Below are 24,857 nucleotides of genomic sequence, written 5' to 3'. Positions count from 1 at the left end.
ATTGCTCCATTCTATGTTTAAAAATCCAGACAGAGCAATGCATATTTTTTCCTCTTTTGTCACTCATTCCTTTCAGATTGAAGGATTGATTCATTTACTTATTCACTTGATTCACTGAATTTCTACTTTCATAAAATCATTCTGCTCAATTTTTAGGATTATTCAGAGGTTTATAAACCATCAAAGATAAAGCATTTCCAGTTGTATTTTCAAGTCTGGGTAACTGGAAAGTGATAGCATTTAATAGAAACAAGTCAGAAGAAAGAACAGGTTGGTAGAGGAAAAGATGAATTTGGCTTGGGACAGTAAGAGACTTATTTTTAAGAGATGGGGAGATTGCCAAGGGAAGATATGCAATGTATGATTGGAGGGAGATGGAGGCTAAGAAGAAAAAGTCTGATTTAGAGATGTTAGTGTGAGGAATGAGGTCATAGTCTTCAAGTTTGAGAGAAAAGTCCTGCTACTTGGGCCTTTGTGGGGAAGTGGACCTTTGACAACTTTCTCAATGTCCTCTCTGGTAAATAACCTCCCTATAGTTTCTTCCTTGGGTTAAATTATATAAATTTAAATTTTTCTAGTTAGTTACCCTTTTCATTTAGGTTACAGATTTATTTCTATGAACCTGAGCATAATAATCGCTTATAATTGTTTTTCTTTTATATCTGGTAATTTCCAATTTTAATTTATTTTACATAGATTTATTTTTTAAAAAAATTGTTTGCTACTCATTAGTCAATTTTGTTAATTTTTATTTATTTTTAAAATCCAGATTTTGGATGTATCTGTTAAATATAAAATATAGTGTCATCATTCTTCTCTTTTCTAATTCTCTATTTTCTGTTTTTCTCTTTACTAATTCTTTCCATCTAATTTCCTTAGGTTTATTTTGTTTTCCATTTTGCTGAAAAAAACTTAAACTATTAATTTCATTTTCTCATTCACTAATGACATTATTAGGAGTTTTAATTTTCTTCTGAATACAGCTTTAGGTGACTTCCATAGATTCTGATATGTAGTTGTTTTTCTTATTTCCATTTCCTAGACAACCTATTTTTTTTTCAATTCCTTTTTACACAAGAGTTGTTTAAAAGAAAGTTTTCTTGTTTTATTGTATCTTAATCAAATTGTTTTATCATATTTGATCAGGATAGTAATTAGTACTAATTCTACTCTAACGATTTGAGGATTTTATATGTCCTAATATAGCATTAGTTTTCTTTAACCGTTCCATAGGTTCCAAGGTATAGTCTCTATTTTCAGTGTAAAGAGCTTATTACATGAGTTTCTTTTTTTATTATGTTACTAAAGTCTCTCTTTACTTAATCTTTCTTCATTCCATCTATAATTTGTTCTTTCTTATTTTTGGCTGCATTGGGTCTTAGTTGTGGCATGTGTGAGCTTTCATTATTGTGCACAGGCTCTTCATTGTGGTGCTTGGGTTTCTCTCTAGCTGTGGCATGCAGGCTCCAGAGCACATAGGCTCTCTAGTTGTGGCACGTGGGCTCAGTAGTTGTGGCATGCAGGTTCCAGAGTGCATGGGCTCTGTAGTTGTGGCACACAGGCTCTCTAGTTGTGGCATGCAGGCTCAGTAGCCACGCGGCATGTGGGATCTTAGTTCCCCAACCAGGAACTAAGAAGGCGGATTCTTTACCACTGGACCACCAGGGAAGTCCCTCTAATATTTTTCTTAATAACTATTTACATACAGTAAATTGCATTCATATAAATTACACAATGTGATGAGTTCTGCCAGTTGTATACGTCCATGAAACCATCACCACAATCAAGACATAAAACGTTTCCGTCACCCCAGAAGATAGCTTGTACCTCTATGCAGTTCATTCTTCTTCACTCCTGGCTCCAAACACTAATCTGATATTTGTCATTTTAGATTACTTTGCATTTAAACTAAATGGAATCATACTGTTATGTGTGGCTTATTTTGTCATCAAAATTATTTTGAAAATCATATTGTTTCATATATAAATAATTTACTCCTTTTGTTTCTGAGTAGCAGTCTATTGTATAGATGTTCCACACTTTTTCCATTCACCTGTTGATGCACTTTTGGGTTGTTTGCAGTTTGGGGCTATATGAAGTGGTCACATACAGGACTTTGTGTGGACATACGTTTTCATTTCTCTTAGGTAAATATCTGAAAGTGGAAAAATTGAGTCATATGACAGGAATATGTTTAAATTTTTAAGAAACTGCCAGATAGTTTTCCAAAGAGATTGTATCATTTTCATTCCCACCAGCACTGTAGAAGAGTTCCAGTTGCTCTACATCCTCACCATATCTTTGTGAGGTTCTTTTCTTTTTTAAAATAATTTTACTGAAGTATAGTTTATTTACAATGTTCTGTTAATTTTTGCTGTGCAGCAAAGTGATTCAGTTACATATATATATTCTTTTCCATTATGGTTTATCACAGGATACTGAATAGTTTCCTGTGCTACACAATAGGACCTTGTTATTTATTCATCCTATATATTGATATAATACTTTGCATCTGCTAATCCCAAAATCCCAATCCTTCTCTCCCCCACCCCTCCTCCCCCTTGGCAAACACAAGTCTGTTCTCTAGATGAGTCTGTTTCTGTTTTGCAAATATATTCATTTGTATTGTATTTTAGATTCCACATATAAGTGATACCATATGGTATGTCTTTCTCTTTCTGACTTACTTGGCTTAGTATGATGATCTCTAGGTCCATCCATGTGCTGCAGATGGCATTATTTCATTCTTTTTTATAGTTGAGTAATATTCCATTGTGTGTATGTATGTATATATGTGTGTGTATATGTATACACACACCTATGTACCATATCTCCTTTATCCATTCACCTGTTGATGGACATTTAGGTTGTTTCCATGTCTTGGCTATTGTACATAGTGCTGCATGTATCTTTTTGAATTATAGTTATGTCTGGATATATGCCCAGGAGTGGGATTTCTGGATCATATGGCAAGTCTAGTGTTTTGAGGATCTCCATACTGTTTTCCATAGAGGCTGCATCAATTTACATTCCCATCAACAATGTAGGAGAGTTCCCTTTTTGGTGAGCTATTTTTAGTTTTATCCATTCTAATGATTGTGTTATGGTATCTCATAGTTTTAGTATGTATTTATCTGATGACTAATGATGTTGAGGATCTTTTCATGTGCTTATTGGCCATTCATATATCTATTGTGAAGTATTTGTTCAAATCTTTTGCCCATGTTTTATTAGGTTGTTTTGTTATTATTGTAAAAGTTCTTAATATTGGTATACTTCACTTTATTGTGCTTCACTTTATTGTACTTCGTAGATATTGCACTTTTTACAAATTGAAGGTTTGTGGTGACCCTGCGTTGTCAGATGATGGTTAGTACTTTTTAGCAATAAAGTGCTTTTTAATTAAGGTATGTAAACTGATTTTTTTTAGACTTAATGCTATTGCACACTTAATAGACTACAGTATAGTGTAAACATAACTCTTACATGCACTGGGAAACCAAAAAATTCGTGTGACTCGCTTAATTGCAACATTCATTTTATTGGGGTGGCCTCGAACTGAACCCATGATACCTCTGAGGTATGCCTGTATAGTCCTGATACAAATTCTTTGTCATTTATGTGTATTGAGATATACGTACCAATTGTGACTTGTATTTTTATTTTCCTACTACTGTCTTTTGAACATCCAAAGTTTTCAATATTTGTTAAGTCCAAATTATTGCCTTGGTTTGTCCCTTTTGTGTCATATCTAAGAAAGTCTTGCTACCCGCAGGTCACATTTTCTTCTGTGCTTTCACCTAGGAATTTTATCATTTTGGCTTTATATTTTGGTATATGTTCCATTGAGCCAATTTTTGTGTCTTGTGTGAGGTAAAGGTTGAAGTTCTTTTTTTTTTTTTCCCAATTTGTATATATAGTTTCTCCAGTACCCTTTCTTTTAAAGACTTTCCCTTCCCCATTATATTGTCTTGTTGGTATCTTCACTGAAAATCATTTGACCGTATATGCATGCATTAAGTTCTAATCTCTGTCCTTTCACCAGTACCACACTGTCTTGATTACTGTAGGTTTATAGTAAATTTTGATATCAGTTCAATTTGTAAAATCACTTTGACTACTTTAATAGATCATTTGCATTTCCATATAAATTCTAGGATGAAGTTGAGAATTTCTACCCAGAAATCCTCCTGGGGTTTTGTTTGGGATTGTGTTGAATCTATGTATCAGTTTGGAGAGAAATAACATCCTAATATCATTTTTTTCAATTCCTGAGTATTGTTTATTTAGCCATTTTTTACAGTCTTAATTTCTCTTAGCAGTGTTTTGTCATATCCAATGTAGTGGTCTTATATTTATAAGTATTATATAGCTATATATAAAAAATATACTTATATCTAAAATTTTTTTCCCTGAGTCTTATGTTTTTTTGGTGCTTTTATATTAAAAAGACCATTTTCCAATTGTTTGCTGCTAGTATGTAAAAATGTAAATTGATTTTTAAAATTTTTTTATTGAAGTATAGTTCATTTACAATGTTGTTAGACTTTTATATTAACTTTACATCTTTTGACCTTGCTGGATTGATTTAGCAGTTGTTCTAGTAGTTGTTTTGTAAGTTCCTGAGGATTTTCTGCATGAACATTTTTTCTGCAAATACAGTTTTATTTCTTCCTTTCTGATCTTTATGTCTTTTTCTTGATTAATTGTAATAGCTAGGACCTCCTGTAAAATGTTGAATAGAATTGTTAAGAGCATATATACTTGCATTGTTGTAAGGGGAAATGTATTCACTCTCACTGTTGATGTTACAGATTTTTCATAGATGCCCTTTATCAGCTTGAGGAATTTCCTTTCTGTTCCTGGTTTGCCGAGAATTTTTATAATAAACAGGTGTTGAATTTTTTTTGCGGTACATGGGCCTCTCACTGTTGTGGCCCCTCCTGTTGCAGAGCACAGGCTCCAGACGTGCAGGCTCAGTGGCCGTGGCTCACGGGCCCAGCTGCTCCATGGCATGTGGGGTCTTCCCAGACTGGGGCACGAACCCGTGTCCCCTGCATCAGCAGGTGGACTCCCAACCACTGTGCCACCAGGGAAGCCCTACAGGTGTTGAATTTAATGATATGATTTTCCTTTTTTTAATCTGTTAATTTGGTGAATTACATTGATTTTCATATATTAAACCAACCTTGCATTCGTGGGACAAACTCCACTTGGTTAGGATTATGCTTTCATATGTTCCTGGATTTTATTTGCCATAATTTTATATAGGCTTTACATTTATGTTCATGTGCTACATTGCTTTTGTAAATCATAATAGGAATTTTGGTTTTACTATAAATAAGGTGAGAAACCATTGGAAAGTGTTGAACAGAATAATAGGTGATTTGATTTGGGAATGAAAAGGGTAAGGCAAATTAAGGCCAATGGCAGGTTAATAAAGAAATTTGATACAAAATTACTTCTATATGAAGGCGTCTTAGCTTGAGTATCAATTGAAAACTTACATTTGGTTGGAACATACCACACAGAAAATGATACTCAGGAAGACCACTTCCAGGCTGCAAAAGTTTAACCATAGAGTTTTATGTACAGCCTATGGCAATTAATGGTACTGGGAGTTTTTTTAGCCACACTGACATGAAATTGGTTTTTTAAAGGTAATGAACTTAGCTTGAATGCAGGATAACTAGCAGCAAGAGAGGAAGGGTGTTTGCAGACTGTTATATTAATATATATATAAAAAGATTATTATGATTTTCTGATAGTTACCTTTAGTTATGCATGATTTATTTTCTTCATAAATTTTCCTTCATTCTCATTCTCTATAATCTCATTATTAGACTGCATTTAACAGCTGTTAAATCCTTGAACTTCTTATGTAGTTCATTCACCAATTTGTGCTTTAGAACTTCTTCTTTTCTAATGCATAAATACAAAAGACATTTGTTTTCTTGGTATCTTTTAGATTGGGAGTATGCATTTAAAAACAATGAATTTTCATCAAAGCAAGTTATTTATGAGGAATCATCCAAAGTAAGGACAATGGGAAGAAGCCATCTTAGTTATAACCTTGACTGCTCCAGTTTGAGAGAAGACTCTAAAAATGAGGACTGGTTTAAGAACCACTTGGGAAGTCAGGAGATACATTCTAGTCAATTGATCATCACTCATAAAGAAATCCTGACTAAAGATCAAAGTAATGAATATACTAAATCTTGGCAAACTTTCCATCAGGATGCAATCTTTGATATAAGGCAGAGTTTTCCCACCAAAGAAAGAATACATAAGCATGAGCCACGAAAGAGAAGCTACCGGAAAAAATCTGTTGAAATGAAACGTAGGAAAGTCTATGTAGAAAAGAAACTTTTGAAATGTAATGAATGTGAGAAGGTTTTCAACCAGAGCTCATCTCTTACTCTTCATCAGAGAATTCACACTGGAGAGAAACCCTATGCATGTGTTGAATGTGGGAAAACCTTCAGCCAGAGTGCGAACTTAGCTCAACATAAGAGAATACATACTGGAGAGAAACCCTATGAATGTAAAGAATGTAGGAAAGCCTTTAGCCAGAATGCCCATCTTGCTCAACATCAGAGAGTTCATACTGGAGAGAAACCTTATCAGTGTAAAGAATGTAAAAAAGCCTTCAGCCAGATTGCACACCTGACTCAACATCAGAGGGTTCATACTGGGGAAAGACCTTTTGAATGTATTGAATGTGGAAAGGCCTTTAGTAATGGCTCATTTCTTGCTCAGCATCAGAGAATTCACACAGGAGAGAAGCCTTATGTATGTAACGTGTGTGGGAAAGCCTTCAGCCATCGAGGATACCTAATTGTACATCAGAGAATTCATACTGGAGAGAGACCCTATGAATGTAAGGAATGTAGGAAAACCTTCAGCCAGTATGCACACCTGGCTCAACATCAGAGAGTTCATACTGGAGAGAAACCTTATGAGTGTAAAGTATGTAGGAAAGCCTTCAGCCAGATTGCATACCTTGATCAACATCAGAGGGTTCATACTGGAGAGAAGCCCTATGAATGTATCGAATGTGGGAAGGCCTTTAGCAACAGCTCGTCACTTGCACAACATCAGAGAAGTCATACCGGAGAGAAACCTTACATGTGTAAGGAATGCAGGAAAACATTTAGCCAGAACGCAGGCCTTGCTCAACATCAGCGAATTCACACTGGAGAGAAACCTTATGAATGTAACATTTGTGGGAAAGCCTTTAGCTACAGTGGATCTCTTACTCTACATCAAAGAATTCATACTGGGGAAAGACCCTATGAATGTAAGGATTGCAGGAAATCTTTCAGGCAGCGAGCACACCTTGCTCATCATGAGAGAATTCATACCATGGAGTCATTCTTGACTCTTTCCTCCCCCTCACCCTCCATGTCCAGTCAGTTGCCAAGACCTGTAGGTTCTATCTCCTAAATATGCCTTGAATCTGACTCTAATTAATTAATTTCCATTCTGTCATCTTTGTCCAGTACACAATAATCTATCTGACATGGACTATGGAAATAACTCTCTAATTGATCTCCCTGTGTTTACCATTTCCTGCTAGCAGTGCATATTACAGTCAAACTTGTGTTTAAAAAGTTTAATCATATCACTTCTCCATCATTAAAACCCTTCATTGGCATCCCATAGGTCTTAGGTCAAGGCACACATTCCTCAAAATAGCCTAAAAGACCTCCAACCCCCAATACTTTGTTCCAGTCTACATTTCAGAGTCCCATCTCATGTTATCCACCTCATTCTTTGGCTACTTATCAACATTAAGAATTTACAGTGCAGCATCAAATAGATCTGGGTTCCAATTCTTACTCTTCCATTTTCTGGCCCTCTAGTTTTGGAGAAACCTTTTGTCCCTTGTAAGCTTCAGTCTTTTTATTTATAGTATGGAAAATAATAATGGTACTACCTCAAGTTAATGTAAGGATTAAATGAGATAATGCATGTGAACTGCTCAGCAGAGTGCCTAGCATAAAGTAATCACTCAATAAATACTAATGTAAAATAAAAAGGTACTATGAAAAAAGAATATCATCTCAGCAATGATTATCCACGAAATAACAAAGCAACCCAAAAGACTGTAAAGGTTTTTGATTAGGAACAGCAGTCATTGTTCTAAAGGTGGGTGTTAGGGGTATCCAGCACAGGAGAGTTAATGTTGGAGTCCATGATGACAGAGTAAGATGGGGGCCTCTGTTTCAACATGAATACACAGAGATATGATTTTGTTGATAAGAAAAACTAACTTCATTCTATAGTCGACAGTTTTAAGAAGCCAGGTGTTAAAAATCACTTGTAATAAGTAAAATTTACTGAGATGTATTCATCATTTGCATTTAAACAAAGGCAATATAGTTTTTAAAAGACAGAAAACTTTAAAAGATCAATAACCAAAGAAGAATAGAAAGTAAAATTTAAGTTTAACTCACCTCTCTTAATTCCAGGTAGATGAATTGTATTAAACACATGTCATTTAAATAGAAAAGTTGTTAAGCTTCTAAGCTGTAATTCCAAAACTAGAGGGAAAAGAAACCAAAACTATAGGTCAAAACTCATCAACATGTTTGATTTGATATGCATCAAGTTTCAAATGAATATGAATACCTTTAGATGGACATGTGTTTTCCAGTTCTCCACAGTTTAAACCACTACCTGTTCCCTTACATCTGACTTGTTTTACACTTTATATTACTTCCTGACTCCTGAAGGCTTTGAGCATGCAATCAATGCAGTAACCAGTTCTCTTGTGAACATAAGTACAAAGAAAATAACTAAAGTTTAATGGAGGATTCAAAGAATAGACATTTTATCCTTCTGTAGGGGAAGACTCAGTACTCTACAGATGTTAATAGGCCCCAAATTAATCTATAGATTTGTTAGTAGGCCTCAAATTAATCTATAGATTCTTTGTACCTGACAAAATAAGGCTTTCTTTTTAAGGCTTGAAACATTGTTTGCCAACATACACATTCACAACATACACACATAAAGGAAATATATAATAAAGGTGATATTTCATGTCAGTGGCTTAACAGTATTGGTAAATGAGATTCGGCTCAAAAAAATTATTTCTGTACAAAACAATCACCTCATTCTTTTATCCAGATGCAAAACAGAGTCATTAGAGGACACCATAACATGCTTTATAATCATGAAGAATGGTCTTCCTAAATACGACATGAGATGCAGAAGCCACACACACAAAGTTTCTAGGTTTGACTATATAAGAACTTTAATTAAAGCTTTTGTAGTCAAAGATAGTACAAACGAAAGGTTTTTAAACATTAGAGTTGGGAAAAAAATCATTAAAATATGTTTAACTTATGAAGTTCGTATACTTAACATAAAAGTGCTTCTACAAGTCATTTAGAAAAATGACACCTCCTCCCCTCATGGGCAAAAGGGTATAAAGAGCCAACAGGTGACTGATGAAAGTGGTAAGTACAGAATCTCACAAGGATCAGAACACAAGTTAAACAAATGAACTACCATCTTTCAAAATATCAGATTGATAAAATTTGCATTGCAAAAGCATAGGAGACGAGGTACTTCTATGTACTGATGTAAGGGTGTATGAATTTGTACAGTATTTCTGAAAGGTAACTTGTCAGCATCAAAATTTTCATTGGGAATCAAGGTTTTCTTTTGCAGTTAAACACAAGTTTATCTTTCCTCCATATCCTATTAAACAGATAAAACAATATAAAAGGTATCAAAAAAGAGCAGAAGTCATCAGTGGATGAAAGAATCAAATTTTATAAAAGACAAAAGGGAAAAGAGTGGTTATTCATGAAATGTTGCAGAAGAAGCTGTTACCTGAAATGTTGGCATGACAGGGATTTCAGTAAAGGGAGTCAGTCTGTCCAAAGGGTCCCTAGAAAAGTTCATGCTTTGAGTTGGCTTGTGTAGAGGCTGGGTAATAAGGAGACACGATGACAAGACAGTTAATGATTTTTTATGTGAAAGTTATGTTAGTACCCCTGCCAACAGCTTTCCCACTCCACCCTCTCTATAAGTAAATTGAAATGGATCCTTCCTTCACACCATTCACAAAAATTAGTTCCAGTTGAATAAAATCCTAAATGTTAAAGTAAATAGTAAAGTATTAGAAGAAAATATAGTGCCATATGCTTATGACTTTGCTATTGGACATATCTTCCTAAATTAGACAAAAATGAAAGCCATAATGAAGTTGATTAAATCAAAAGTTAGAATGCTTTTAAAAAAAGATAAGAAACAGAATGGGAAAAAAATTGTAATATAATACAAAGGGAGAGATGTAAGAGTACCTATAAATAGGTAAAGGACAACCAAGCAAGAATAAAAATGAACAAAGGACAAGAATGCGCAAGTCAGAAGAAATACAGATGGACCATAAATATGAGTCCCTGCTTAACCTTGCTAATATTGAGAGATGCAAATTTAAGTAATCTACAATAATAAAAAAAACTTTGTAGTTGTGTAGAGAAATAACTACTCTCATCAGTGCTAATTTGGAGGCACTGAAGTTTTAAAAATGCTCACTATAATCCCTTTGGAGGGCAGCACAGTACATGAAACTGGGAACAGTCTAAATTTCCATCAATAGAGTCATGACTAGAAATACTAGCACCAGTTTAAAAAAATGGACTTGTAATATTGGTATGGATTTGACTAAAAGACACTGATTGAAAATGGAAAATTTTCAGAATAGAGTATTATATATTTAAAATATATTTCTAATACATTTATATAAGTATGCAAATACTTAGAAAAAGTCCTGAACAGACACATCCAACTGATAAGTGTTTCTTTGGGGGAGGGAACTAAAATTGGACATTCTGGTCAAGAGGGTAGATTTACCATTATCTGTAATGTTGGAAGTTTTAAATAAGAATGTTAAAATTTAAAAAACTTAAACTATGAAAAAATTCAACAAACTCACGGAGAACTAGAGCAGCTAGAGTGAGAGTTGGCAGCCTAAGTTGAAACCTTTTTTGGAATTTGGAGAATTTCCCATCAACTCACCAGCCTTTCCCATGCAGGCAGAAATCCCAGTAAACCTTTTCATTCAGGGAAACAGATCTACAATGAGAATAACCAAAGAACCTCCTGCTATCTACCTAAGATAATCAAACCATATCATTATTAAGTGTGAACAGACAGCTAAGGATCATCACAGATGAAGAAAAGTACCAGCATAATAAGGACCAAGAGAGAGACTAAACCAGAGTAGGGAAAGTTATATAATGAGAAGAAAATAAAAATTTATGTTAGTCTGAGATTTGAATAGATGTTGCACTTTTAAAGCAAATATGGGAAGCTACCAAAAACAGGAATAAGAACTCCTAAGGATGAAAAAACATTATTGCTGTAATAGAAGGTTTGAAAGAAAATTGTGGAAACTCTTCAAGTTCATAAATTGAAAAGTTAAATGAGAAACAAAAGGGACCTGGAAGTTCAGAAGGTCTAACATCTAATTAATATGAGTTCCAGAAAAAAAATTAATAGAGAAAATATAATAGGAATGTATCAAATAAATGATTAAGAATCTTTCTAAACTGAAGAAAATTATGAACACTCAGCTAGGAATAGCTCACTCAATGTTGGGCAGGCTGAAGTGGCAAAAAGCACAATTACAATAGAAAAAAAAGACACCCAGAAATACGCTTGTGAAATTTCATAATACTAAAGACGAGGCCATCCTGAAAGCTTTCAAAATATGGAAATTTCTCCTGATAAAGAATAATGATCAAGATAGCATTAGCCTTCCCTCTGATGAGCAATATTAGATTGTAGAATACAGAACAGCACTTTCCAACTTGTGAGTTAAAACTGCTTTGAATCTAGAACTTTATACCCAAACAGTAATGAAGCATGAGGCCAAGTACTGATATTTTGTATTACCAGTTTACTTCAGTTTACTCCCACTGTCTTTTAATAGGGTATTGAATGATTAGCTTCAGCAAAATTTGGATGGAAAAGGTAAAAAACAGGAAAGGCTTTAAACAGTGGATCTAACCCAGTAAAGTGGTGCTGAGGATGAATAAGATGATCACCCTGCAAGAATCAGACCAAATTACTGGTAGGCTAGATATCCAGGGAGTCAGTGAAGAGGAACTTAAGAATGAAAGGGGTGGGTTACATTAAATAGAATTAATACAAAATTTGAGGATTTTAGTAACATGGTGAAGGCAAAAGTTTGTCAGAAGGAAAGAAAAACAATTACTGGCTCTGGAAAAAAAAAAAAGGAGAAGCCATACCAGATATTATGGTCCTAATATAAAGCAAGCCCCCATAAAATGTGACATGACTTTGGAAAATAACTAGAATATGAAAAAAGAAGTCCATATGACTGATACAAGGAATAGATTCCTTTAAGTGGGTACTGGGATCATAACATTGGACTTGTAGAGCAGAAAATATAATCGTCACACACTGCTTGGCTCTGACTCTTCAGAGAATAATATTTACGTGGTGATAACAGTCTAATGCTATTTTATTTCCAACTTTAAAATAGACAAATCACTGAAGTTTCTATGTGTATATATATCTACATATCTAATATCTACCTAATAATGTAAAGGCAAAATATAGCTGATATATACTGGATGGTGGGAGGTTGACAAGGAAATAAGAGCTTGAAGCAAGGATAAGGGGAAATATGCTCACTGTATATAGAGGGGATTCAGGAGATGTCTAAAGGCGATAGAATAAGAAATGTAGGTTAGCTGTATTTCAAGTTAAAACACATCAGAGGAGCTAATATAACTCAGTGGGATGAATTAAATCCTTACCTTTCATAAGAAAGACTGTATAAAATTGATAAATTTACAAATAAAATTACAACTGTAATCAGGATTATGACAGAAACCCAATTCAAGTCAGCTTAGGAGAAAGGTATTTATTAGTTCCTATAACTCAAAGATGTAGAGCATGTATGTTACAGTCTCAGGTAGGCTGCATGTAAGTGTTCAGACTCATCAGAGATTAATAGCTCACAGCTCTGTGTTCAGTTGTTTCATTCTCTGGCAGGTTCTGTCTCTTGGCAGGAAGAAAATGGCATCTGATGATATTACACTTAAAAAATCCTTAGAGCTTTTAATCTCAAAAGCAAGGTGATCTGAGCCTCCATGTCAATCCCTGGGAGGAAAATATAATTTGTTCCAGTTTATGCTATGTGCCCACTCTGGACCAATCACCAGATCCAGGGTAGGGGGTACTCTGGCCAAGCTGGGTCAAGTTCACATACCAGGGGAATTGGATCACTGGATGGCCAATTAACAAAATTCCCATGGGATGCGGGTAGGGTGGAGGGCAGTTGAGAATCAGTTCCCATAAAGAAAACAACAGACCTGAACTGACATATGAGAGCAACACTGACTCACTAAGTGTGTAGATATACCTATCTTTTGCTGCAGAAATACTGTGTGTAATTATAGGGAGCTGCCTCAGCCCCTGTAGCAAGGGTAAGTTAAATTTCCAGGGGTCAGTACACAGTTGCTAGTAATTAAGCTATCTTGCCAGACTCCTGAGATGGCTGCACATTGGACAAGGTAACTCCAACAGCAAGAGACTAGGGCTTGGGTGACAAGAAAGTGGTTGAGCCTCACCTGCACCATTTATGCCAGGAGACATCAGGGGAGTTCCCTTTAAAGACCTCCAAAGAAGGCTTTCTGCACAGATGTCAGAGACAGCCAACAAAAAGTGAAGCTGTTTACATAAAGGACAGCAGATCTGCTCTACAAAGGGGATTGCCTTCCAGTTTAGAAAAACTCCATTCCCCCCCCCCCCCGCCCCTTTTCATGGTCTCTATGGAAGAGTAGCAGACTGGTACATTCCCATAAGGAGGCAAATTCAAATGTATGTATGAGGAGCTTTTAAAAATACTAACTTTGAATTTAAAGTGGTGGGACCAAGATATCTCTATCCATTTCTCCTTTCTGAAACCAAGTGAAAGCAACAAGAAGAATAAGAAACAGAAGGAAACTCCATCTTCGATGAAGTAAAGAAACGTCTATAATTCTGAGTCTCAAAATCCACAAGGAAATGCTGCTAAATGTGGTGAGAATCCTGGGAGAGGAAACTGATGATGCATTGATGAGCACAAAATACCTCCAAAGTAGTGGCATATCTGGAAGGGCAAAAGAAAAGGCACCTCAACTGAAGCCACAGTATTACTCTGAAAAGTCTGGCTTTAGAAGTCTCCGGAAATTCTGTTTACAATTGCAAAAGAGTGGCAGGGGTGAGGAGCTGGAGTGTTCAAGGAGGAAATACATGGGTTTTGAAGAGGTGATTTATCATCTGACAGAGGAGAGGGAAGCTGCGAATGATGTGGACTGCAAGTTAAATGCTAAATCCTTGCTACTCAACATGTGGGGCCTGGACTAGCAGCATCAGCCTCACCTCGTAATTTCTTAGGACTCCAGAACCTTGGGCCTTAACCCGGAGCTAGTAATTCAGAATCTGTATCTTACAAGATGCCCAGGTGATCTGAATACACGGTAATACATGAGAATCACTAGGCTAAAACAAATTTCTTACTAGTCTAGAATACAGGCCTTTGATAAACAGCCAGATCAGGAAGAGCTCTACTCATTCAAAAATGCAGTCTAGTCTTTCAGAGACCCTATGGAATGATAGTAGACTCAGATTTACAAATTCCTCTTACTAAAATTGAACAGAGTGAGGAAAAAAAACCCCAATATACCACCTTATATCACACTATGAAAAGTAGAATACAGAATTAACAGAGCCACATTAAAAGAACATGCCAATATCTTTGGCACAGTCTGCCCTCTGGTAAAGTGGCATAATGGAGAAAAAGTAGGCAGAAGAAATTCTGAAAAACTTTACTAATATATCTCAAGATGGGCAAGATGTAGGCAGCACTGGACAAAGGTACATAACATTTCTCTAGGTAACCTTCATTCTAGATAAATACTAGTTTGAACAGGAAAGGCAAGTTGGCAGTAACTATCAAAATATGCCTATCTTTTGATCCAGCAATTTAATTCTCCAAAAATATTGGTAAAAAATTTCAAAAGTATATGTGAAAGACTTAATTGCAACCCTGTTTTTAAAAATAAATCCTAGCTCCACAGTGAGGCCTACCCTAACTAAATGCTTATTTGAGATCTGCTGGTGAAGATGGAATTATAGAGAATTGTTTATCCTCCCATCTGAAACAATAAAACACTGGACAAAACATGAAACCTTGGCATTCAAGACATTGGATAACAGGCAATGAAACAGAGACCCCTGAAAAATGGGAAACAAATGAGATGAGTACTATGATTTCCCCAGATAACTGCATGGAAAGTTTCCAGGCTGTTGCCTCCCAAAGTTGAGGAAATGAAGCTAAAAGTCACGGAGACTGAGGTGACTGGAGTTCACAGGATGAAGTGCCTGAAAGCTCTAAGAGGAAAAAACCCTAGATATCTGCAGAATTTTTAGCTGAATTTTACCTGAATACTCATCAGAACATGCATGTGAAGAAATTACCTGAAGCAGGGGGAAAAAACTGATAGAACTACAAAAAGAAATAGACAAATCTAAATCTTTAAAGTAAAGACTGTTACAAGAAACAAAGGACACTACATAATGATCAAGGGATCAATCCAAGAAGATATAACAATTGTAAATACATATGTACCCAACATAGGAGCACCTCAAAATATAAGGCAAATATTAACAGATATAAAAGGAGAAATCCACAGTAATACAATAATAGTAGGGGACTTTTAACACTCCACTTACATCAATGGATATAAAAAACACACACTTAAGTAAAACAGTAGAGCAAATGGACTTAATTGACACCTATAGAGCAGCAGTCCCCAACCTTTTTGGCACCAGGGACTGGTTTCATGGAAGACAATTTTTACACAGACTGGGGTTGGCAGGGCAGATGGTTTCGGGATGATTCAAGCACATTTCATTTGTTGTGCACTTTACTTCTATTATTATTATATTGTAATAATATAATGAAATAATTATACAACTCACCATAATGCTGACAGGAGGTGGAGCTCAGGTGGTAATGCGAGCGATGGGGAGTGGCTGTAAATACAGATGAAGCTTCGCTCGCTTGCCTGCCGCTCACCTCCCACCATGTAGCCTGGTTCCTAACAGGCCACGGACTGGTTGGGGACCCCTGCTATAGAGCATACTATCCAAAAGCAGCAGAATACACATTCTTTTCAAGTGCACATGGAACATTCTCCAGGATAGATCATGTGCTAGGTGGCAAAACAAGCCTCAGTAAATTTAAGAAAATTGAAATCATATCATCTTTTCTGACCACAATGCTATAAGGCTAAAAGTCAACTCCGAGAAAAACTGCAAAAAACAGACACGTGTAGGCTGAATAAAATGCTACTAAACAACAAATGGGATCACTGAAGAAATCAAAGAGGAAATCAAAAAATACCTAGAGATGAAAACATGACAATCCAAAACCTATGGGACACCACAAAAGCAGTTCTAAGAGGGAAATCTACAGTGATACAATCTTGACTCAGAAAACAAGGAAGAGCTCAAATAAACAACCTAACCTTACACATAAAGGAACTAGAGAAAGAAGAACAAACAAAACCTAAAGTTAGTAGAAGGAAAAAAATCATAAAGATTCAGAGCAGAAACAAATGAAATAGAGACTAAAAAAATAGAAAAGATCAATGGAACTAAAAGCTGGTTCTTTGAAAAGATAAATAAAATTGATAAATCTTTAGCCAGGTCCATCAAAAAAAAAAAGGGAGGGCCCATTTCAATAAAATCAGAGGGCTTTCCTGGTGGCGCAAATGGTTGAGAGTCCGCCTGTGGATGCAGGGGACACGGGTTCGTGCCCCGGTCCGGGAAGATTCCACATGCTGCGGAGTGGCTGGGCCCGTGAGCCATGGCCGCTGAGCCTGCGCATCCAGAGCCTGTGCTCCGCAACGGGAGAGGCCACAACAGTGAGAGGCCCGCATACCACAAAACAAATAAATTTGAAAAAATAATAATAAAATCAGAAATGAAAAAGAAGAAGTTACAACCAAAAACACAGAAATAAAAAGGATCATAAGAGACTACTATGAGCAATTATAGGCCAATAAAATGGACAACCTAGAAGAAATGGACAAATTCTTACAAAGGTACAATTACCCAAGACTGAGACAGGAAGAAACAGAAAATATGAACAGACCAATTGCCAGTACTGAAATTGAATCAGTAATTTAAAAACTCCAACAAACAAAAGTCCAGGACAAGATGGCTTCACAGGTGAATTCTACCAAACATTTAGAGAAGTTAACAACTATCCTTCTGAAATGATTCCAGAAAACTGCAGAGGAAGGAACACTTCCAAACTCATTCTGTGCAACCACCATCACCCTGACAGCAAAATCTGACAGAGATTCCCTGGTGGTCCAGTAGTTAGGATTCCGTGCTGCCACTGCAGGGGGCCCAGGATCAATCCGTGGTCAGGGAGCTAAGACCCCACAAGCTGTGTGGCGTGGCCAAAAACAAAAAACCAAAAAACTCAGACAAAGATATCACAAAAAAAAGAATTACAGGTCAATATCACTGGTGAACATAGATGCAAAAATCCTCAACAAAATGCTAGCAAACCAAATAATAGGTTAAAAGGATCACACAACCAATATCAAGTGGGATTTATCCCAGGGAGGCAAGGATTTTTCAATATCTACACATCAGTCAATGTGATGATACACAACATTAAAAAACTGGAAAATGGGGCTTCCCTGGTGGCGCAGTGGTTGAGTCTGCCTGCCGATGCAGGGGACGCGGGTTCGTGCCCCGGTCCGGGAAGATCCCACATGCCGCGGAGTGGCTGGGCCTGTGAGCCATGGCTGCTGAGCCTGCGTGTCCGGAGCCTGTGCTCTGCAACGGGAGAGGCCACAACAGTGAGAGGCCCGCGTACCAAAAAAAAAAACAAAAAAAACTGGAAAATGAAAACCATATGATCATTACCATAGATGCAGAAAAAGCTTTTGACAATATTCAACATCCATTTATAAAAACTCTCCAGAAAGTGGGCATAGAGGGAACATACCTCAACACAATGAAAACCATATATGATAAAGCTAACATCATAATCAATGGTGAAAAGCTGAATGCATTCCCTCTAGGAACAAGACAAGGATGCTCACTCTCACCACTTTTATTCAACATACTTTTGGAAGTCCTAGCCACAGCAAGCTAAGAAGAAAAACAAGAAAAGAAATCCAAATTGGAAAAGAAGAAGTACAACTGTCACTTTTTGCAGATGACATGATACTATACATAGAAAATCATAAAGACACTACCAGAATACTAGAGTTCATCCATAAATTCAGTAAATTTGCAGGATATAAAATTAATATATAGAAATCTGTTGAATTTCTATACACTAACTACAAAATATCAGAAAGAAAAATTAAGGAAACAATTCCATTTGCCACTGCATTAAAAAGAATAAAATTCTGAGGAATAAACCTATCCAAGAGGGCAAAAGACCTGTATAAGACTGATGAAAGAAACTGAAGACAATACAAACAGATGGAAAGATATACAGTGTTCTTGGATTGGAAGAATCAATATTGTTAAAATGACCATACTACTGAAGACACTCTACAGATTCATTGCAATTCCTATCAAATTACCAATGGCATTTTTCACAGAACTAGAACAAAAAAACTTTTAATTTGTATGGAAACACAAAAGACTCCTAGTAGCAAAAGCAATCTTAAGAAAGAATGGAGCTGGAGGAATCACGCTCCCTGATTTCAGACTATAATACAAAGCGACAGTAATCAAAACAGTACAGTACTGGCACAAAATCAGACAGATCAATGGAACAGGACAGAAAGCCCAGAAATAAACCCACACTCTTATGGTCAATTAACCTACGACAAAGGAGGCAAGAATATAAAACGGAGGGCTTCCCTGGTGGTGCAGTGGTTAAGAATCCGCCTGCCAATGCAGGGGACATGGGTTCAAGCCCTGGTCTGGGAAGATCCCACACACCGCGGAGCAACTAAGCCCATGCGCTGCAACTACTGAGCCTATGCTCTAGAGCCCACGAGCCACAACTACTGAGCCCACATGCCTAGAGCCCTGCTCCACAACAAGACAAGCCACCACAGTGAGAAGCCTGCATACTACAACAAAGAGTAGGCCCCGCTCGTCACGACTAGAGAAAGCCCATGCACAGCAACAAAGACCCAAAAAATAAATTAAATTTAAAAAAAAAATATATATATATATATATAGGAGAAAAGACAGTGCCTTCAATAATAAGTGCTGGGAAAACTGGACAGCTACATGTGAAAGAATGAAATTAGAACATTCTATAACACCGTATACAAAAATCAACTCAAAAAGGATTAAATACCTAAACATAAGACTGGATACTATAAAGCTCCTAGAGGAAAACATAAGCAGAACACTCTTTGACATAAATTGTAGCAATATTTTTTTGGATCCTTCTCCTAAAGTAACGGAAATAAAAGCAAAAATAAACAAACTGGACCTAATTAAGCTTAAAAGTTTCTGAACACAAAAGAAACCATGAACAGAACAAAAGACAACCTAGGGAATGGGAGAAAATATTTGCAAATGAGGCAACCACAAGGGATTAATTTCCAAAATATACAAACAGCTCATACAGCTCAGAATCAAAAAACAAATAACTCAATTTAAAAAAATTTAAAAAATGGACAGAAGACCTAAACAGACATTTCTCCAAAAAAGATATACAGATAGCCAACAGGCACATGAAAAGATGCTTCACATTGCTAATCAGTAGAGAAATGCAAATCAAAACTACAATGAGGTATCACCTCACACCAGTCAGAATGGCCATCATCAAAAAGTCCACAAATAATATATGGTGGAGAGGGTGTGGGAAAAAGGGAACCCTCCTACACTGTTGGTGGGAATGTAAATTGGTACAGCCACTATGGAGAACAGTAAGGAGGTTCCTTAAAACACTAAACATAGAGTTACCATATGATCCTGCAATCCAACTCCTGGGCATATATCCAGAGAAAATTATAATTTGAAATGATACATGCACGACAATGTTCACTGCAGCACTATTTACAATAGCTAAGACATGGAAACAACCTAAATGTCCATCAAAAGATGAATGGATAAAAAAAATGTGGTATATATGTACAATGGAATACTACTCAGCCATAAAAAAAGAATAAAATAATGCCATTTGCAGCAACATGGAGGACCCAGAGACTATCATATTAAGTGAAGTAAGTCAGACAGAGAAAGACAGATATCAAATGATATTGCTTATATGTGGAATCTAAAAAAAATGATACTGATACAAATGAACTTATTTACAAAACAGCAATAGACTCACAGATACAGAAAACAAACTATGGTTACAAAAGGGGAAAGGTGGGGGGAGGGAATAAATTAGGAGCTTGGGATTAAGAGATACACACTATTATATATAAAATAGATAAACAACAATAACCTACTGTATAGCACAGGGAACTATATTCAATATCTTGTAATAACCTATAATGAAAAAGAATCTGAAAAACATATATATATACACATATATATATAAGTAAATCACTCCACTGTACATCTGAAACTAACACAACACTGTAAATCAACTATACTTCAATTTAAAAAAAGAAATAGACAAATCCACGATTATAATAGATTTTGACATGCATCTCCCGAAGAACAACTTGACTGAAAATCAGTAAGGGCACTGAAGACTTGAACAACACCGTCAGCCAACTTGATCTAGTTGACATTTAAAAAACACTCCACCCAAGAACAGTAGAATATGCATTCTTTTTAAATGCACCCAGAACATTTACCAAGATAGACAATATTCCGGGCCTTAAAACACATCTCAATAAATTTAAAAGGATTCAATTCATACAAAATATTTTCTAACTAGAATGGATTAAGTTAGAAATCAATAACAGAAAGATAATTGGAAAATCCCCCAAATATTTGGATCTAAATAGCACAATTTTTAGTAACCCATGGGTTAAAAGAGAAATCAAAAGGCAAAACAGAAAGTATTTTTAATTGAATGAAACTTGTAACACAGCATATCAAAATATGTGGAATGCAGCTAACACATTACTTAGAAGCAAACATAATATTACTAAGTTGGAAAATAAAACTCTCAAATCAATGACTTCAATTTCCACCTTAACAAATTAGAAAATGAAGAGCAATGAAACCCAGTTACCATAAAAATGGAAATAAATCAGTAGGAAACAGAAAAGACAAAAGCAGGTCAATAAAACCAATAAATCTTCACTCAGACAATATGAAAAAAAAAGAGATAACATACAAGTTACCAATATCTGGAATGGCAGAGATGACATCACTACAGTTATTAAACAGATAAGGGAATATTGGGAACTTTATGTAAATAAATTTAACCACTTAGATAAAATGGAAAAATTTTCTTGAAAGAACCAAACTGCCAACCTTACTCAAGAAGAAATAGATAATTCTTCAACTTATTCCTGGTTTATCCTTTGTCAAGTGCTTTTTATAAAGGAATGTTTGATTTCTTGATATATCTGCCACAATTAGTAACACCCAGTTTCCCACAGCAAATTTTATAATCTTCATGAAATAAACACAAAGTGAAACTCACCTTTTGGGATCTTAAATAATGAAGCAGGCAAGGTAGATGAGCTTTTGTCTGTCAACAAAAAGATCATTAACTTTAAATTCATAGTCAGGAAGTGTCAAAAGCAGAATTAATGACCATGGAACATAAACTGAAAGACTTGTATCTTGCAAACGAATTTGAGGAAATATAGGATCGGTCAATTAAAAAAATAGGATTGAGTGTACAGTCTACCTTGGCTTTTTCCAAATAGCTGCTTGGTCTCTTCTAAATGACTCAAAGTTCATTTCACTTTTCGGCAATGTGGCAGGAGTACTGGGAATCAAACATACTGGGGCAGTAAGAAATGACTGAGGTGAACTCGGCACGAGGTCATCGAGCAGATGCCCACAGGATGTAGGTTCTGTGTCATGTGGTGCCAGCAGTGGAGGAAAAGGCGGGCTTGCTCCTCGAGGTGGTGGGGCCCGAGGGGGGTGGCCCGAGATGCAGCCAGAGCAGTGGAGGGGTCTGCACTTTAAGAAGTTAAATTACATGTCAAGTTCTTGACTTTAAAATCAGGTGGGAAATTGGGGGCTTTCTCATTTCTAACCTGTTACATCTGCCTGAATTGTCTGAATTCCTGCATATGTATCTGAGAAAGAAGAAACTGCTGAAGAAAAACCGACACGTTTGAAGATTAAATTATTTGATGCTTATTAGCCAATTTCTGAATTCTTATGTATTTCCAGGAGTGTGTGACATATCAGAAAACGGCACAGAAAGTATCACATAATGGGTCTTTCCCATCATGATTTAAATCCCAGCATTTTCAGTTACTTCTGTGATTCCTCTGTACTCATTACAGTTGACCCCAAATCACTTGGGTCTGAACTGCGTAGGTCCACTTATTCAATAGTAAATTTAATTCTGTATCTATTAAAAAAGTGGAATTTGTAATTTAAACCTTCCAAATATTTTCAGATACCATGCTGTTATTGCTAGTTTAGTTCCGTATGAACAGGGAATATATGTAACTAAATTTTTAAAATTTATTAAGATTTGTTTTACGGTCTCTCTTGGTGAAATGTTCCATGTGGAAAGAACATTTGGAAGACTTGGAAAGAAAGTGTATTCTACTCTTGTGGAGTGGAATGTTTTATAAAGGTCAACTCATTAATTTGGTTGATCATGTTGTTCAGTTTTATATTCTTACAGATTTTCTACTTGTTCTATCAATGACTGAGAGAGAAGTGGTGAAGTTTCTAATGATAATTGTAGACTATTTACACTTTCTTTTTTCCTTTGTGAAATTTGCACCTCTGTAGTTTGATGCATATACGTTTAGGATTGTTATGTTTACCTAGAAAATTTATTGTTATGTAGTGTTTGTCTTTTTCCCTGATTATATTCCTTACTCTGAAGTCTACTTCATCTGATATTAAAAGTGAATTCAGCTTCCTTTTTACCAATGATTGCATGATCTTTCTTTCCCCACTACTTAACTTTTACCTATACCTTTAAAGTGACTTTCTGCTAGACAGCATATAGCTGTGTTCTGCTTTTTCATTCAATCTTATAATGTCTTTTAACTGGTGTGTTTTGACCATTTATATTTGATGCAATTTTTTATATATTTGGATTAAAACCCATCCATCCTCTTAACTATTTTCTAATTGTTCTGCCTATTCTTTGGTTTTTGTTCTCTTTCTGCCTTCTGTTGGGTTAACTGAGGATTTTTAATTATTCCATTTTATTCTATTAACTGCTTACATCTCTTTAAAATGTTTTAGAGGTTATTGTAAGGTTATAATGTCTTTAACTAACCAGAATATATCTTCAATAATGTAACATTAACAAGTAAAGATATTACACAATATATTTCTTAATTTCTCCCTCACATCCTTTGTGCTTCTATCATCTATTTACACTGATATATGCTATAGCATACTGTTTTAGACAGCTTTTAGGTAGATAAGTTTTAAAAAAAAAACTATCTTACCTTCATTTATTCCATTTCCAGATCTCTTTGTGCATCTCCTTTTGTTTAAAGAACTGTTAAATGAAGTTAGAGTAGGGTCTTCTGGCAATGTATTTTCTGTTTTTTCCTCCTCTGAGAAAGTCTTCATTTCTCTATCAATTCTGAAAGACATTTTCATGAAAAATTTCATAGACAGTTTTTTCCCCCTTTTGTTCCTATGTAACGTCTTTTAAAAAAAAAATCTTTCCTTGTATTCTTTGAAGCTTTATAGATTTTTGTTCTGGTGTCATTATCTATTGTTTATTCAAATATTTCTTCCCACCCAATTTCTCTATTCCTTCCAGGAATCCAATTTTGCATGTGTTGGACCAATAGATCTTTTCCCACAGCTCTTGGACGATTTATTCTGTGACCCCTGCCCTCCTCTGTGTTTCAGTTTGGCTATTCTTATTGACTTACCTTCAAGTTGACTTATTCTTTCCTTGGCTATGTCAAGTATACCTTTGAGCCTGTTGAAGGTATTGTTCCCATCTCTTTACTGTGTTCATTTCAGTATTTCCATTTGATTCTCATAGTTCCATCTCTGATCAAATGACCCATCTAATTTGCCTGTTGTACACTTTTTTTATTAGAGCCTTTAACATATTATTTAAAATTCTGTGTGAGGTAGTCTGGGTCTAGTTCTTGACTGCTTTGTCTTTTGGTGGGTGGTGACTTTTCTTGCATTTTTGTATGTCTTGTAAATTTTTATTTTTTGGCCCAAACCCAGGTATCTCATGTAGGACAGTAGAAACAGGTAAACAGATTTAAGCCCTAGAAACGGTCATGTCATTTATTGTTATTCCTTTCATGTAGGTTTTCATTAATATAGTTATAAAAATTGGACTAGGTTTAAGGTTGCTCCTTGCTGTGGTTACCCTAAGTTCATCACAGCCTTCAAAATTCACTAGTGATTCCTTAGAGTGAGGGCATGTTTTCCATGTGTCAATCTCAATGTCTGTGTGACCTTCAAATTTCAGTGTTCTCTTTGGATTATGCCTTAGAGACAGGCCAGCTAAACTAAGATGTTTTCATTCATTCATTCAATATTATTGAGTACTTACTACTTCCTATGTGCCAGTCACTGTACTAAATGCTGGAACTTGTAACTCCCCTAATACTCCACAACCCTCTGCCTTTAGTTTGTACCTCTGTACTTTCTCTTGCCTTCAATAGCCTCCCAACTTTTGTGTGCCTAGTAAATATCTATTCTCCCTTTAATACTATCGCTGTCTCCAAGTG

At 35.8% G+C, this 24,857-nt stretch overlaps 1 protein-coding gene and 1 long non-coding RNA gene across 16 annotated transcripts in view; one reads left to right on the top strand and one right to left on the bottom strand.

Moving 5' to 3' along the window:
• Positions 1–8,352, top strand: part of ZNF583 (zinc finger protein 583) — a 23,599-nt gene extending 15,247 nt beyond the window's left edge. For 5 of the 15 annotated variants that reach the window (XM_033412027.2, XM_049703283.1, XM_033412028.2 and 2 more), the window contains one exon: positions 5,969–8,352. In XM_033412027.2, the coding sequence (XP_033267918.1) occupies positions 5,969–7,446 (1,478 nt within the window). In that variant the 3' untranslated portion in view covers positions 7,447–8,352. Of the gene's footprint in view, positions 1–2,054 lie in introns of those variants that run through there. The other 10 variants (XM_049703282.1, XM_049703281.1, XM_033412030.2 and 7 more) reach the window with 10 other exon arrangements.
• On the bottom strand, positions 2,054–24,769 carry LOC117197953 (uncharacterized). The gene is made up of 6 exons (XR_004478862.2): positions 23,598–24,769; positions 21,644–21,691; positions 9,847–9,942; positions 8,460–8,546; positions 5,773–5,922; positions 2,054–2,155 (listed from the first exon to the last, which is right to left on the bottom strand). It is a non-coding gene; the product is annotated as an uncharacterized LOC117197953 (long non-coding RNA).
• Positions 24,770–24,857: the final 88 nt, after the last annotated feature.

The sequence above is a fragment of the Orcinus orca genome, chromosome 20, assembly GCF_937001465.1.
Source record: "Orcinus orca chromosome 20, mOrcOrc1.1, whole genome shotgun sequence".
Taxonomy (NCBI): Eukaryota; Metazoa; Chordata; class Mammalia; order Artiodactyla; family Delphinidae; genus Orcinus; species Orcinus orca.
The sequence above is the reverse complement of the archived record's forward strand: the minus strand, read 5'-3'. Positions and strand labels throughout refer to the sequence as shown.